At 40.7% G+C, this 17,833-nt stretch overlaps 1 protein-coding gene across 2 annotated transcripts in view; it reads left to right on the forward strand.

The window, feature by feature from the left end:
* Positions 1–16,218, forward strand: part of LOC147887426 (uncharacterized) — a 30,988-nt gene extending 14,770 nt beyond the window's left edge. Inside the window, exons 6-12 of one of the 2 annotated variants that reach the window (XM_087394614.1) lie at positions 11,143–11,262; positions 11,357–11,401; positions 13,446–13,502; positions 14,597–14,673; positions 14,874–14,982; positions 15,275–15,392; positions 15,687–16,218. In XM_087394614.1, coding sequence (XP_087250740.1) covers positions 11,143–11,262; positions 11,357–11,401; positions 13,446–13,502; positions 14,597–14,673; positions 14,874–14,982; positions 15,275–15,337 — 471 coding nt within the window. In that variant the 3' untranslated portion in view covers positions 15,338–15,392; positions 15,687–16,218. Of the gene's footprint in view, positions 1–11,142; positions 11,263–11,356; positions 11,402–13,445; positions 13,503–14,596; positions 14,674–14,873; positions 14,983–15,274; positions 15,393–15,594 lie in introns of both variants that reach the window. The other variant, XM_087394613.1, reaches the window with a different exon arrangement.
* The last annotated feature ends 1,615 nt before the right edge of the window (positions 16,219–17,833 follow it).

Consider the following 17,833-nt stretch of genomic DNA (forward strand, 5'->3'; position numbering starts at 1 on the left):
TGTTCTTTTCACTCTCTATATAAGAGAGGCCCAACTGTATGGAAGACACACTATAAACACTCAAGCAATACAAATATTCCTTGTTCTTTGCTATTTCAGTCTCTTTTATGTTCCTTAGTACATTTCTAAATATAGTAAATCTAGGATTTCTTACAGTGGTATCAGAGCAAATTTCGCTCCTACCTGTAGGAAATGCCCCCCACCTTCTAGCGCCTATCTGATACCTCTACTTCCGCTAGAAGGAGATCCACGAATGTTGTGCATGTAAGAGACGGAGAGAATGAGCGTAAAATTTTTTAGCGCCAATCCCACCTAAGTCATCAGTGGCCTCTCCATCTTCGTCACATCACTAGTTGATGTGAATGGATACAACAAAAATCGTGTCTTTTGATGTGCTTGGGCTGTCCCAAGACCAAGGGATGCAACTTTTTCACCGTTGGATGCACCTTTTGATGAAGAGTTTTTGACTCCTCACCCAAGGGGCTCACCCCATCGTGAAAAAGAAACACCTTTTCTTGTGGGGACACCCCTCTTCAAAACAGGGATACACCCCCTTATGAAAAGGTACACCTATTCCAAGGGTCATACCCCTTAGAATAAGCACACCCCTTGGCATCAAGCACCAACTTATAAAAAGGTACCTAGAGGGCCTAAAAAGGGCAACTAGCCTTTCACCCAAGGCCTAACCCTAGACTACCCAAGGGTTCATAGAACCCATGTTTTAATTATTGGTAACCACCACCCAGCAATAGGCGCCTTAAAATCACAAAAATCAAAACGCGATTTCCTGCAATCTGCTCCGCCTTATTTCTGCCGCACGTGATTGCGCCATCTTCTTGTAGCAAGCCGTGCCCTTCGTCAGGCCTCCATCTTGCACATATCTCGATTGCCTGCAGCAGCCGGCTCCTTTGCATACCTGCCTACAAGCCCTCTTGTTTTGAACAAATCCCCTTTGCAGCTTCTATCGTCACCTTGCTGCCCAGATTCTGCAACAAGAAGTTTGTGCCAGAAATTCGCCCACTTTTCTTTCCTGCAAATCACCTCAGCCAGTCCCTCTTTTACAAAAGATATCGCCTCTACAAACAGATCGAGACCCAACTGGTTGTTTGTGCTATTGCTGGCGACATATCTGCTCACAACCAGACTGTTTGCTCGCTGATTCGACCCTTGTTACAGCAAGCCCTAAATTCAAAATTTTGAGCCCGAAATATGTCCTCATCTACCTCGACATCAGGTCCCCCTCTAATTCACAATTGATGCTGTACCCTCTCCAGCCCGCACGAGCAGTAACACCCATTTCCGCATCACCAGTGTTACCTCCTTTAGGACCTCCTTTGCTAGATTGTCACGGGTGGTACCAAACCTACCTTGCTTGCCCCATCCAACATGAGCAATCTTAGGGAGCAGCACGGATCTTCCTCCAGGAATGGTACAAACTAGAGCGCTGTCTTGTGCTCTTCTCACGGAGACCTTAGACATGTCGAACGGCTCGCATCCAACCTCTGTCGGAGATAAGCGACTCTAGTCCAAAAAAGATCCGTGAATATACATGGCAAAGCATTACTTCAACTTCAGATTTCTCAACTTCAGGACAACATTTCCGATTTGGTTTAGAAAGTGCAGCAACTCCAGGATTCTCGCTGTACCACACATACAGAGGATGGCATGACGCCACCCTACGACTATGTGGACCCGATTCCACCAGAGGTAGAAAACGTTGAACTTTGTGCCCTCTACCTCTTACTTCAAGCTTCCAAAACTAAAAGACTTGACATAAAACTGCCAGAAGCCTACACTGGTCAACGGAATCGCCGAATAGTTGACCAGTGGCTCGCCAAAATGCACATGTACTTTGACACTGTCGACCTCACTAAAGGCAAGAAGATTGCCTTGGCAGCCTCCCTCCTCAAGGATACAACTTTTCTTTGGTGGCAACGACGCTTAAAGGACGGCAAAAGTGTACTAACTTGAGAACGATTTTAACACGTGCTTCGTAAGCAGTTCATACCTATCAATGCAGACTTCCAAGCACGCTCAAAACTTCGATAGTTGAAGCGAACGAGCTCCTTGTCTTCCTAACTCTCCCAGTTCACCACATTGGTGCTGGAGATCGATGGTTTGACTGATGATGATTGCCTCCATGCTTTCATCTTAGGCCTAAATCCCTCATTACGCATTGATGTCCTCAAAGCAAACATCACCACCGTTGCTGGCGCTATTGATTACGCAAAGTGCAATATAGATTTCCAGAACACAGGGAAGCAGGGTTCTAACAAATCACAGAACTCTACATCGGCCAAGGGTGCTCGCTCTCAAGATAACTCAAAGTTCAGAAAAAACTCGGGTAATCAAGTGTTAGATAAAGAGAGAGTAGAAGAGTCAGAGAGCTGAACGTAAGTTTGCAATAGATGAAGTGAGTAATACAAGAACAGGGAAAGGTTTTGTCTAAGTAACAAAACCTTATCCTTCACTAACCGAGTTAGTGAACTAACTGTGGTTAGGGGAAAAAACCTCTAAAGAGGGAAAAGTGCCCCTAACCTACTTATTACATTACATTGGTCACTGCTAGAATATAATAATAATTCTAACATCCCCCTGTAGTGCCAATGTCATGTACAAGGAAATGATCAATCACCAAAAGGAGATAAGTTCAGGGCACTGCGAAATGCCTCAAACTTTCACGTGGAAGTGCTTTGGTGAAGATGTCTGCAACATTGTCATTGACACATAGATCATAGTGATCTCTCCTGCATGCAACTTCTCTCTGACATAGTGATAGTGAACCTCAATGTGCTTCGTGCGAGCATGAAACACAGGATTCTTTGCCACTGCTATAGCACTTTGACTATCAGTGAGAATCGGAGAAGGACCCTCCAATGAAAGATGAAGATCAGCAAATAAACGACGCAGCCAAACACATTCAACTGTCGCTATGAAAGCTGCCGTGTACTCAGCTTCACATGAGGAGGTAGCCAGTGTAGATCGTTTCTTGCTCAACCAAGAAATGCAAGCATGTCCTAGAAAGAAACTATTCCCACTGGTGGACTGCCTAGTATCATAGTCTCCAGCCCAATCTGAGTCACTGCAAGCATGCATTTGTAAGTCACCCCCCTTGGGAAGCATCAAGCCAAAAGACTTTGTACCTTGCAAGTAACGGGAGATGCGTTTTACAGCCGGCCAATGCATAATCTTTGGGTTGTGCTTATACCTGCTTACTTGAGAAACTGAAAACTGAATATCAGGTCGTGTATTGCAGAGATAAATGAGGCATCCAACAGCCTAGCTATAGAGTGTGACATCAATTGATTCACCTGCATCATGCATTGTAAGCTTCAGCCCTGGTTCCATGGGAGTGGACATAGGCTTGCAATCATGCATGTTGAATTTGTCCAAGAGCTTTTGAACACACTTGGACTGAGACATAACAATGCCACGTTTCTCTTGAATAAATTGGATCCCCAAAATAAATGTAACAAGCCCAAGTTTGACATATCAAATGTAGCTTTCAATCGGACTTTGAAATCTGCAATTACTTCCTCATTTGATCCGGTGAGCAGCATGTCATCTACATAAAGAATGATGACCAAAATATCCCCCCCATCCTTCTTGATGTAGAGGGTGCTCTCAGTTGGACTATTGTGCAGCCCCTTGCTGGTTAGAAAGGCATAAATTTTTGCATACCATGCACGTGGGGCTTGTTTCAGCCCATACAAAGCTTTATTCAGCTTGCATACCTGATGTGCATTTCTTGAAATTTCAAGGCCCGGAGGTTGTTTGACATAAACCTCTTCCAACAAGTCTCCATTAAGGAAAGCTGTTTTAATGTCCAACTGATGAACATTCCATTCAAAATTTGCAGGCATTGCTATAACTGACCTGATGGTGGTCATCCTGGATGTAGGAGCAAAAGTCTCCTCATAATCTATGCCCTTTTTCTGAGCATATCTTTTTGCAACCAGCCTTGCCTTGTACCGATCAATGGACCCATCTGGCTTTCTTTTGACTTTGAAAACCCAACGTGTTACCTATGGCATTCTTACCTGGTGGCAAATCCACGACATCCCAAGTCTGATTTTTATGAATGGACTGCAATTCATCGTGCATGGCATTCATCCAATGCACATTATCCTTTTCTTCTTCAAATGTCTCAGGTTCTTCCTCATCAAGAAGAGTACTTGCATAAGCCGATTCAACTAAAAGAGCTCCCCCTGTGTGCCTTACTGCACTACGAGTCCTGCCAGGCAATGGAGCCTCAAGCTTACTCTCCCTGAGAGTTTGAAGCAACCAATTCGGGACTGTTTTGGCTGCGTGTATCTCTTGAATTTCTTGCCTGACAACTTCATCCACACCCCCACCCTAAGGTTGTACTAAATCAGTTGGGGGCTGAATGTGTACATGTGGATTTGGCGGAGGTTGCTGTAAATTCCGAGTTTCAGCGGGGGAACCAAATGCTATAGGAAGCATCCCCTCAAACACATTATCTGAAGATGCTGGAATCTGAAATTCAGCATGTGTATGTGCAGAATTTTCAGAGAATATAACATCTCTACTAACAAAAATCTTGCATGTAGTAGGATTGTAGAGACGATAGCCTTTGCTTTGTGAACTATATCCCACAAAAATGCATTTGAGTGCCTTATCTGACAACTTGTGTCTGAACTCCACAGGCACGTGGGCATATGCAACACAACCAAAAACTTTGAAATGGTCCAATGAAGGCTTTCTCCCATGCCATTTCTAGCCAAAACCTGTGAGGCAACTTCTTACTTGTGAGCATGCATCTATCCATTTCCATGGCAGTGCGATTCTTCCGCTCAGCTTTGCCATTCTGTTGAGGTGTAAGCCTCATTGCAAGCTGATGCATGATGCCTTTTTCTTTCAAAAATGTCTCAAATTCATGAGACATATACTCCCCCCCTCTATCTGTTTGAAGTGTCTGCACCTTGAGTCCTGTCTCATTCTCAACCATAGCCACAAAGTGTTTGAAATGCATAAACACTTCTGATTTTGCCTTGAGACCATAGACCCAAGTGTAGTTGGTAAAGTCATCTATGAATGTAACAAAATAGAGATAACCCCCAAAAGCAGGTGTCCTCATGGGACCGCAGACATCACTATGAATAAGCTGTAATTTCTGTGTAGCTTTCATTGCACCATTCTTTTTGAAGGGAAGTCTATGCATTTTGCCAAGAATGCAACCTTCACATGCATGAGGAGGAGGCGACTCCAAAGGAGGCAATGCATCAACCATATCATGCCTTTGAAGTGTCATTAAGCTGCCATAGCTCATGTGCCCATACCTGGCATGCCATAACTCCGCATTCTGCATCGCAACAGTGGGAGTGCTAACTGATAATGCAAGATGGGATCTTTTAAATCAAGCTGAAAAAGACCCCGATACAAAGTGCCAGACAACATCAAAGCAATCATTCTCTTTGTCTCTAATCGCACACTTATCGTAAAAAACAACTTGAAATCCTTCTCTATTGAGTGAGGACATTGAAAGCAAATTATTCTTTATTCCTGGCACATAGAGAACATCTGAAATTCTGAAATCTGTGCCATCAATGGATGTGAGAATAATGTCTCCCACTCCACACATTGAATAAGAAGAATTATTCGCACAAGTTACCTTCTTCTTGGTGGGTGAAGAATGCGGAGTTACAAACAGACTCTTCTTGGAAGTGATGTGCTTTGAAGCACCACTGTCAAAATACCAAGTATGAAGTGTCTCATCAACGCTAAAAGAGCATTCATCCTTTGAAGGATCATAACTGCAAGTCAAGAAAGCATATGGGTCATCATCATTAGTGGCTGTAATATCAGAACTACCCACTGAAAAATCTGAAGTGCAAGACAGAAAGGCATAGTGCTCTTCAACAAAGTTGGCTGCAACATCTCCTCCATCATGAGAATGTGGAACTGATGCATCTAACATAGCCATTCCGGAATCCCTTTTCTTCTCTTTGGCTATGCGCTTCTTGCACTCTCCAATATAATGACCTGGCTTCTTGCAATAATGACAGATGCCCTTCTTTTTCTGCTTATTTGTATCACCCTTTGCCTTATAAGAAGGCTGTCGAGAATGAGCTTTATGCTGATGTGTGGGCTGATTGGCATGTGGCTTTTGCTGCCCTTTACCCTTGGGCTTGAACTTGGAGAGCATAGTATGCTCGCCAGGGGTTGCCATATTTCTGCGAGTTTGTTCCTCCTGCAACAGAAGTCCTACCAACTCGTGAAAGGAGAGAGGGTTGCTGCCCCCCCCGTCAATGACAAATTCAGCGAGGTGTGGAAACTGAGATAGGACTCAGGAAGAGAGTTCGGAGTGGTGGTGATCATCTCTGAATCTGGAATGACTTCATCAATATTCAGCAATTGTTCCTTGAGGTCTTGAAGCTTTGTGAGGTGAGAATTCATGGAGTCTCCCTCCTCCATATGTGTATGGGAAAGTTCTCGCTTCAGAAAGGAAACCCTAGCATCATTTCTTGCTGCAAACATACTCTCTAGTATCTCCCAAGCTGCCATAGATGTCTTGCATGACCGAATATGAGGTATAATGAACCTCTGGAAATTACTGAAAGAGCTTGTGCATCTCTAGAGTCCCATCTTTTCTGCTCTGCTGTAGGAGCTTCTGGAGTGGCTGCTCCAACAACTTGTGCTGCATTTGTACCTCTACCCCTGCCTCCAGTTGTAGGAGTGATAGGTGTAGTCGCTGTATCTGGTCTTGCTTCATCTCCATTGACATAATCCCAAAGATGTCTGCCAACCAAGATATTGCGAACCATGAAACTCCACAAGGAGTAGTTGGTGCCATCCAACTTATCCTCCTGTGTGAGAACCTCGAACACCTCATTTGAGTTGTTCTGAGCCATTTTCACCAGATAATCTCAAAAAATACAGCAGACTGACCAAGTGAAATCCCTTCTTGGGATATAAAATGCACAAGTAAAATTTGCAAAGAAAAATCTGCCCACAGTGACAAATACTGTCATAGCTTGTCAAAGGCTCAGAATGCACTTCAATTATCTTGCAAATATTCTCCAATGTCACTCAAAAATACCAGCAACAGTCCCAAAATGCTTGTACACTGCCAAATTGCATCAAAATGCCAAAAGCCCGAATTTCTTCAGGAAAATTGCATCCAAAAGAGGGCAAATTGCCTGATAGCCCCAAAAATGCAAGAAATTGTTGTGTAAAGCAAAAAGCCCCAAATTTTTGCAAGAAATTGCAACTCAAAAAGGGGCAAATTGTCTAAAAGCCCCAATTTGCAATTTATCTGCAAAAGAAGTAAATTCTACTGCCAATGTGTCCAAATGAAAATTCCCAAGTGCTCAGATGTGACTCAAATTGAGTTAAAAAAACCCTGCAAAAATCCCAAATCGCTTGTACACTGTCAAAATGCATCCGAATGCCAAAAATCCCAAACGTTGAGCTGAAATTGAGCCAAATTTCACCCAAAAAGCAATTCTTTGTTCCAGAATGCACACAAGTCCCAAATTTTTGCTAAAAAGCTTGACTGCAAATGAAAAACGAATTTGCAGATACTACTTTACGTCAAATGAACCTGTGCATCAACGAAATCCAATTGATGGATTGAGCCTGTACAAACAACAACGTTCAAATGATGCTTGTAGGTACTGGAGCTGATGGCGTGGCACACGTACGGTTGAAGCAAGCAGTACAGGTTACAGGTACTGTACGGAAGCCTTGCGTTGTTGTACGGGCAAAGTGCATATTTGAAAGCCGTACACCGTACAGAAGCCTTGTGTTGTTGTATGGCAAAGTGCAGATTTGAAATCCGTACAGCGTACGCTGTACGGTTGCTTGCATGTAGGTGCTATCACTGTACGGTGCTGATGCAGGTACGCAGGTACAGTTGTACGGACGAGTAGGTACCAAGGTACGACGGCTGATTCGAAACGGAGCGTACGGTGCTGATTCGTACGGCTGATTTGTATGGACGATGAGCGGAAGGCTGTACGGTCCAAGAGTGCTGGTTGTATGGCAGAGTGTACGGCACCTAGAGGCTGGTGCGTAGGTTGAGCTACGTGAGCTTGGGAGTTGAAGTAGAAGATGTGGGAGCTAGTCCAGAAAGCAGGAGCTCAGGATCTAAGAGCACTCTCACACACGGACAATGGCAGAATTCCGAGGAGAGAAGCAGATATAGAGAGCTAAACGTAAGTTTGCAATAGATGAAGTGAGTAATACAAGAAGAGGGAAAGGTTTTGTCTAAGTGACAAAACCTTATGCTTCACTAACCGTAGTTAGTGAACTAACTGTGGTTAGGGGGAAAAACCTCTAAAGAGGGAAAAGTGCCCCTAACCTACTTATTACATTACATTGGTCACTGCTAGAATATAATAATAATTCTAACATCAAGGTCCTCGACAGTCTCAAGATCCCAACGAGTCTCAGAAGTCCTATGTTGGATCTTAACAGAAGCACTCCTCTAAGGATCGTGCCTCTTCCTCTTCACAAAGTCATGACCTTCTTCACCAACACAAAGGTGCAGCCTTTGACAAGAAGAACATCTCCAGCACAAAATGACTTTGTACCATCTTTCGATTTTCCAAAGCGACCCAAGCAAAATTCCAATATGGAACCCAGCACTTCCTAGGCAGAAGATGCTACTCCTGCACAAGACAAGAAGGGTAAAGCTGTTCGAATGGCAAATACCATCCATATGAGCCTTACCAGCAACCCCGAACCTTCCCTGGCCACTCAAGTACTTTGCGTCCAAGGATCGATTCGTGGAACAACGGTCACTATCCTCATTGACAGTGGATGCTCTCATAATTTCCTAGCTAGTTCTATGGTCGAAAGACTTCGGTTGACCACTAATTCTAGTTCCATGGACTATGGGATCGAACCTTCTAATGGAACTACCTTCTTGTGCAACACCAGGGTCAAAAACCTGTTCTTTCGCATTCAACATTATATAGACAAGTTGAATTTGACATCATGCCTCTTTCTCAGTACGATGTCATCCTCGGACAACAGCGGCTCTATGACTATGATCCATCAATCAGTTTTCGCAGCCATACTATCTAGTTTGTCCACCAGGGAAAACGTATCGAGCTAATTGGTTCTAGGGACTCTCCTTCAACTCTAGTTGCCTCCGCCTTACAAGTAAGAAGTGGGTTCGTAAACGTAAAGTAAAGACTGTACTTCTGTTGGTTACGGTAGTTGAGGAGACACCGACGAAGGATCCTCCTGAGTACCTCAACAAACCCTTTTTCCAGCCTTACCTGGATATTTTCCCACAGGAATTGCCAAAGGAGTTACCACCTTGATGACCAGTGGATCATCCAATCGAACTTATTCCCGGTAGTAATCCACCGTTGAAACCTCCTTATCAGGTTTCTTACTCTCAAAATGAAGAAATCCAAAGACAGGTGACCGAACTATTCGACAAAGGTGTTATTCGCCTTAGTCGCAGCCCTTTCGGATCTCTTGTACTACTTGTGTAAAAGAAGAATAAGTCCATGCACCTCTGTATCGACTACCGAGCCCTCAACAAGCTCACTATAAAAAACAAGTATCCATTGCCTCGCATTGATGACCTTTTCGATCAATTGCTGCACACAACACAATTTTTAAAGATTGATCTTCGTTCAGGTTATCATCAAATCTGATATTGGATGACCATGGCATGCCACTTGGAGTGTCACACTACATGCAGTGGTCTAGATGGAAGAGGGGATTTGCTTCTACAGTAGGCGCCTGGCAGACCTTTAGGAGACTTTTAGAGGATCAGAGAATAGACACAGATGACATGCCGATCACAGAGTCCACTTGGTGGGGAGCGTTCTGAGGGATGGGCATTCCTTTACAGGTTATTGGTCTACAGGATGCACATGAGGATGATAGAAAATGAAGGCCCAAATATCTGCATGACATATACCCAAGTCTGGTCTGAATATGTAAAGGTGTTTGAAAACTCAAGGTTTGGTGCGAGGGGCTTAAGCCTTAAAAGGCGAGTCCTTACCCTGCACCAAATGCTCCATGCGATCACCCACCCTTGAGATTGCAAGTGCATGTGCTTGGAGGTCCAGGGTGGCATGTTTACTCCTTCCACGTTGTATCCCAGGCTCCAGTATTGCTAATTAACACAAACAAGCAATCACAATTTTAGACTTTGAGCCTGCATATCCTGCATTTGTAGTCATCCTTCTTGAATCTTTTCTAATTTGTAATTGATTTTCAAATAGACTACAATAAGTTAAGGCTCACATACTCTGTCTATTGCACAAAGTCTTCCTACCCTTTGTTCATGTTTATCTTCTAGAGGGTACATATCAGCGTTTCCACGGAACTTCAGTCTCCTGATTGGATAGATTTCAATGATTTTTGCTTATTGTTTAAAATTATTAATTTTTGTATTTCTCAACCTTCCAAATTGATCATGTGATAATCGGTCTCTGTCCAAACCTTGGACGCTTGTTGTGTCCCAATACTGTTATCCATGAGCATTGGAAAAGGCTAGGGCATCTAAGGAGTGGTGCCTATAGTCACTAGTAGGCTTTCCAAGAATGAAGGCATGGTTCAGATTGGTCTTAAGAAGGTTGGCTTTTGCCTAATATAAGGTGTCCCTCTAACTTGAAACCATTTTCCATGTCCTCTGATGTGCAACAATAATTGTCATATAACATGTTGCCATGTCATTCACTGACTTGTTCTTTGCCGCGTGTTCTTAGAAAAGTATTGGACTTCAAATAAAAGCATTCAAACAAGTGACAGGGACTATCTTGTGCAAATTTCTTAGGAATATTCTTCCAAATGAGACACTCATTCACTGTTTTTCTTATGTGGTAGGTTTTAAGTCATTGAATTTTCCTTGCTTTAGCTATTCTTTGCAGCTTTACTAGTGGCAGATAGGATCGCTTGCTTAGTCTCGTATGATGTATGAGTATATTTTTTCAACTAAGCATCCTTGTCTTTTATTGACCCCACAAATGTATGGATATGTGTAAATTACATCCCAATAGAATATTTACAACAATAAAGACTGATGGTTATTTGTCTTAATGTTGTGTGATTGGCTGTGAAGTCTTGTAATAATATATTTAAGAAAGCTCTGCCCCCAAAAAAAGAAAAGAAAAAGAAAGAAATAAAGTTTATTTGTTGTCGATACTTTTGTAGGAGGAGCCTGCAGCTCCCATATCATTTGAATTTGGACGAGTCAAAATGGGTGTTGACAATCATAATATAGATAGAAGGAAGAAGAGGCGCAAGGATTCCAAGGAACAATTGTTGGCAAAGGTGAGATCTAAATAGGCTTTGGACTTGAGCAGCAAATACTTTATTTTGGTACACGTGCGCTAATGGTAATTTAATGGATTGCTTGCTTATGTAGGCCACAAAGCTGCAATCGGATATGCAAGATCCTGAAAAAGGCCAGGTTGTCTACTTTTACCAAATGTGCTACTGTTTTTAATTGGCCTTTGCATGTATGATATCGAAAGGCCATCAAATTAATCATGTGAATGATCCTAAGGAAGGCCTCGTGAAGATTCACTATTTGATTTTCCTACATGCAAAGTTGTTCTACTTAAAATTTGGCCTCCTTTCTTTGAATATGCAACTCTAGCTGTACAGTATTGGGCATACAAATGGGTGTATAAAAGCTTTAAGCAGCATCTGTCTGATATCCATTCAAATTTACTTAGGGTAATCGAAAGAAGGCAATGGACTATTTGTTAATGTGAGACTACTTTGACGGATGTCTCTAAATGGCTAAGCTATTGCTTCAAAGCCATGTTGCCTAGTGTCCATGAACTTTGGAGGGACTTAGTAAAAGAGGTAGATGTCCCCTCGCACTCAAGCTGGAATTTAAATGACTCTGTAGGAGTGATTCCTGTTGTAAAATTTTTTAATTCCTCTCGAAGCATTCAGGAAAAAGAGTCTCCTATTCTCCTTCAAACCTATGATTTTACCACGCTGTTCAGAAAGATCGAGCTGGAAGACCTGAAGTTTAGAAATAAAAAAGCTAGTGGCTGAAGTTTTCAAGCTGAGATTTGACAAAAATAGATACAAAGTGCTAAAAGTTGAGAAAACAGCCTTATGCTTTGACTTTTTGTGGCTAAAAAATAAAGATCATGACTTAGGTTCTAAAAAGAAAAGATACACAAAGGTAGTAAGTGTAGAAAATGTTTGCTCTTGGATAGATTTTCTTTTAGATAATCTTTACATCACAATAGGTGATTCTTTGTTTCAACGAGTTATAGGAATCCCCATGGGCACTAATTGTGCCGTCTTTTTAGTAAACTTTTATCTTTTCACCTATGAATTTGAGTTTATGCAACGTCTTATTTTTATCGATACCTGCCCTATCATTTTACATAAGCTTAGTCAAGTTAGGTGTTTTATAGATGATTTATTTGTACCAGATGTTCCTAACTTTCAAGACTTTATGTACAAAGACACTAGAGCTTTTGGAGAAGGAATCTATCCTCGTGACTCCTGTGAATTGAACTGCACTTCAAGAGGGGATTCTTGTGTTTTCTTAGATCTTAGACTTTCTCAATCTACCATAGGATTAGAGGTTGATATATACGATAAACGTGAACAACCTGAATATAGTGGTTTACACATTATAAAAATGCTTCACATTGACTCAAACATTTCTGATTGGCAAAATATGGAGTCATTTCTTCCCAATTCCATAGATTTTCTCGCCTTTGTACAACTAAGGAGTCTTTTATCACTCAATGTAGTAATTTGATCACTTTACTATTACACAAGAGGTATAATCCAAGGAAAATATAAAGTTCTACATTCTTAGATATGAAGTCTTTTATCTATGGTGTATCGGCCTTAGGTATGTTTAGAATGATTGAACATAAGCTGAAAACAAAAAGCGGGGAGCTGAATAGTCCGTTTTTCTTTTAGTTTCAAAAGAGAGTTTGCTTGAGTATGCTTGTGCTTTCTAAGTTAGAAATGCATTTTTGCCTCTTTGTAGAAACGATACATAAGTGTAAAGGGCCATTTAGCTTTTTATGTTTTAAATAAGAGAGAGAGAGAGAGAGAGAGAGAGAGAGAGAGAGAGTTTCTAGTTTTTTGGAAGATTTTGTTTCTTGACTTGCTTGTTTATTTTTGCTTAGTCACCTGCTTCGTTTCTTCTTTATTTCTTCTTTATTTCTTGTTTTCATTGTCTTTTGTTTATTTGACGTATTTTAGTAAGCATTGGGTTTGCCCAAGAGACTCCGCGGGTCTTTAGAAACCCAGTATAGCTGCTTATGCTTGGGGATTGATGACGACATAAGTGTTGCTTTGCTTGCTAAGTATGTCATCCTTTTGTTTTTCATAAAAGTTTTTGTTTACCTCTTTTTTCTTCTCTTTTATTTTCTTTGTAGATTTTTGATCTTTAGAACAACAAAAATTCTTAATTTGTATGATTGGACTTATTCTAGTCTTACAAAGGTATATTTTGTATATATGTATAGGAAGTGTCTTTGAAGCATTCATGGAGCGTTGCAATGAGTCGTGCTACTGGTGAGAAGGTAACCATTCTTTCTGATCTCGAGTGTGTGTCTAATGAAAGCTTTGGAATAAGCTGAGATACAAAGATGCGATAAGCTCTTGCTTATTTTATTTTAACGTCTCACTAGTTGGTCTCCACGTTGAATGCCTTTTGAAGTGATATTTGTTTCCTTCCCAAAGCTTCCAAACAAAGCCAAGTTCCACTGCATTTCACATTGTTCATGAATGGTTGTAGCAAGGCCAATGCGGACGTACATGGGATACATGTTTAAAGTTTAATGTTAGCATTGACTTCTTTAAAATCGCAACCATCAGCCCTTGAATCATATTAAAGATGGTACCCTGCAAGGCCAATGCAGAGTTACTTGGGATACATGTTTACATTGATTCCTGAAAATCTCAAACCCACTGCATTCACTCCTGCCCTTGACTCATTGTAAAATGATGGTACCCCACATAATTAATGCTAGTGCTTTTAATTCTCATGGTATCCGGGTTTTCTTTGTTGATTTTTGTACAAGGTGGGATGTAGCACTTGCCTCTCTTGATTCTTTATGTACTTTTTTGTCTCATACCCCATTTCGGTCTCTCATAGATGATCAGAACTCTCTCTCTCTCTCTCTCTCTCTCTCTTTATGTACTTTTTTGTCTCATACCCCATTGTACTATTTTTTCCATAGACTAGATTGGTATCATAAAGACATAAATAGATTTTTGTGTTTCTCTCTAATCTTTTCTCTGTTTAGGCTAAGACTACCACCAATTGTTCCTTTTTATGGATAACAGATTTATTTCAAAGGTATCAGTGATTTGCCCCAAACTATACATCTATTCAGAAGGTCCTGTAGCATTGGCTAAGAATGATGTGGCATGTGTTATCAACATCCTTCCGCTTCCTTATTATTAACTATCATTTTTTGTTGGAATTTTTCTTGGTTTTGCCTGAAACTTTTATGTATCATCATGTAGCATGTACTTGCTTGAGTCAACAATTAGAGGTGCAGCAGGCAGGTCTCTATATTATAAAATTTGATTGAAGCACTTACTGATGACATAATGTATTTTAAGGAGCTACCGAATTCACATGTGACTTTCCTTATTTTCTTTGTGATAGGTGCTTGATGATCCGAACCGTTTGAAACGAAGCATAAAGAAAGAAAAGCACCAACGACAGAAGAGTTCTAAGAAATGGCAAGTAATCATTATTTCTGTGTCTTACATTATATGAGAGATTGGAATAAGCTGATGCTGAGATGTATCCTCTTGCCTCTGCATTATTTTTGCCACACCGAGGTTCGCGAAAGTTGGCAGTCTCACGTCTTAATCAAAAGATAAACTTGACAATTTAGGAAGAATCATAATCAAACATGTATTGGATACTTGTCTGGCAGGTTGGAGAGGAAAGAAACAGTCAAACAGGCAGCTGAGGCAAAACAGCAGAACCGGTCGGAGCATATCAAAGAACGCAAACAACAAAAGAAGGAAAGAAAAATTGCCAAGGTGGATAAATATATGATACTTATAAGTCTGAATCTTCCTATTTGCTCTGTACTTGGGGAAGTTTTGTTTTGAGAAATTAATCAGGTTTCTTGACATCAGTGCAAGGCTTCATATCCTGAGGGTGTGCATTTTTCACAAGTTGTGATTTATTCACTGTGCAGATCTTGACACTCTAATGTGATGCATGTTCAGCTCCTTTCTTTTGTCTCATTTCTGTTTGAGAGCATGATTGGCACCTGGCGATATGGCTCCTTAGTCATGATTTTTGCTCTGCTATGTTGCTCCTTTGTAGAGAGAGAAGAAGCTATTGCGGCCTGGTTTTGAAGGTCGAAGAGAGGGTTTCATCAATGAATGAATGAAGCCAGGCATAGTGACAGTTGGATTTCTTTTGATGGTCAAAGATGGATAAGGTACTCCTGGCCTTCTAATTTATCATGTTCTAAAGATCCTCGATGTTTAATTACCTCTGTATCGATTAGCAATGGGTAAACAAGCATCGTGTTGAGGTTTGCAATTTTATTTTATGGGTTCTTCTATTTGAGTCCCTTTTCCCTCCTCGAAGTTGTGGATCTGAGTAAAATTTTATGCTAATTGGATTGTGTTAACTGACAGGTTTGCTGCAGCCATCTTTTTTTAAACAATATCATGACTTTTCCGTACATTTCAATAGAGTTTCTGAGTTGGTTGATTGATCTCCATCACAGGATGAACAGAAGGACCACAGTCAAACTGAGATTCTCGTGTAAGAGGATGAACACAGGATTATCTATGGCTTGGAATTGTAGTCATACTGGTGGCCTTGTATTCTTCTTGTAATTGTCAGTTGTCTTATAATTGGTATGGTAATGGGAAGTGAGAGGCTTCGGGAGTGTTTTAAGTTGGAGCACTTTTTAAATACTGCATCAGTGCGTTTGGGTTGGATCATTGCCTTGATCGAAGGATTTTGTGAAATTCGTAGAATGATCAAGAAGGATGCCGTTTTCAAATGCTTTGAGCTTGTTTGGATGTAAGATATTTGCTAGTTTTCTCTTTGATTGCTGATGGTAATGGAGGCTCCATAGGCAAACCATTTGTAGACCTCTAGCCCACTGCTCTCAACGCATGCATAATGCCTGCCAAAAGTTACATAATGCAAGATTCCTTCTAGGGATCAAGATAATAGTCTTATGTAAAAGTAATGCTTAGGGTATGGGTAGATGCTACGTTGGACCTGTTAGCAGCTTATTAAAGCTCAGTGGACTTGAATTGCTACATTTTGAAATGACTCATTGTAATTCAAAGCCCTCTTTTTGATTCATTGCAATATAACTAGATTTCTGCTATGTCTACAGTTTGTGCGCCTCTGGTTTGTGATGGTTGTGTTCATTGGTTGTTTCCATTTGAACATAAATTGCAAGCTATGATGTCAGAGCTTTTGTAAGACTGGACATTTTTGTGATTGTATTCATGTATGATGGATGGTTCTTGCACTCTTTGCACTCCAATCTATGATATAGTTAGTGAGATTTACTGAGATGTGTAAATTGCAGGTTATATAGTATCAATGCATGAAAGCCTATACTTGGTACAATATGCGACACCAAGATTATGTTATGGGTGATTTTGAGGTTGGACTATTGAAAAGTAACAATGTCCATCTGCTATTGCAAGACCAGAAAGTGACAATTGAGCAGGTCCAAGCATACACTTATTTGTATTCCACTCCACTTAGTAGGGGGTGCTTTTTACATGTGCACACAAAGGTCCCAAACTACGCACTCTCCCTCTTAAGGGTCTCCAAGTTCTTTTTTTTTTGGATGGACCACATGAATGGGATGGAAAAGTAGTTTGAGGCATGGTGTGAAATGTAAAAAATGTTGTAAAGTATATAAAGACCAACATTTTTCTTTCAAAAAACTTCCAATAAATTATTAGGTGTCACTACCAATGTGCATATAGCACGTGCAAGCAAGCATGCAAATAAAATGGCCTTATAATAAAAAATCTACATATTTCTACACGTTTGTTGACTCTCCTCTATAAGTGTACAGGATTCAATGTTAAATATAAATATAAATACCTCGTTTGTAGAAATGGACAATTGTAATTATAGAAGCTAGGTCCATGCTCATGCACCATTGTGTAAGGTCTTGAAGCATTTGGAGAGTCGTTATATACCAAAACTATCCAAGTACTTGGTGGAAAAGAATGATACCAAAGAATAGATTCACTATCATGAAAGAGGTGCTACTTTAGGCTCCCATTAGTATTTATGTATTGGCAATGCTTTTTTTTCTCATAGCACCACTCACAATTTTATTGATTTCTAATGTTCGAGAAAATTGATGATTCTTATTTTAAAAGATGAACTAGTGTCTTCACGGACAAGAGCATGTGTTGAAGTATAGTGGTATGTTTAAATAATTTGTTGTAGATGGACTCAGGGGGATCAGATTTTTGTGATGTTGACGGTAAGGTAGGAGAACATGGGAAAGTGATGGGAGCATAAGGAGGATCTGCATGTGCATATGGAGCAATATGCTTTCCTTGTGGCATGGTCACGTTTCTATAGCTGAACATTTTTTAGTGCACATGTAGTTTACTATGCTGATGGCACTATTTCTTGAGTCATAAGTTCTTTATAATGTTGCCCCTTGTGTTTGTCAATCAAAGACTATTTCTCAATTGAAGAAAAAGGCTTGCAATATTGAATCAATATTGTGCAATCTCCATAGAGATCGATTTCGGCAAAGTTAGATTATGCTAAATAGAGGCATGTATGTATATGCACCAAGCTCTTTCATTAGATTATGCTATGAACAAAAAATTCACATTATATTTGATTTGCATGCATTGACATGCAACAAGATAT

This window comes from Dipteris shenzhenensis, chromosome 23 (genome assembly GCF_047967505.1).
Source record: "Dipteris shenzhenensis isolate YYH24624 ecotype China chromosome 23, Dip_SZ_1.0, whole genome shotgun sequence".
NCBI lineage: Eukaryota > Viridiplantae > Streptophyta > Polypodiopsida > Gleicheniales > Dipteridaceae > Dipteris > Dipteris shenzhenensis.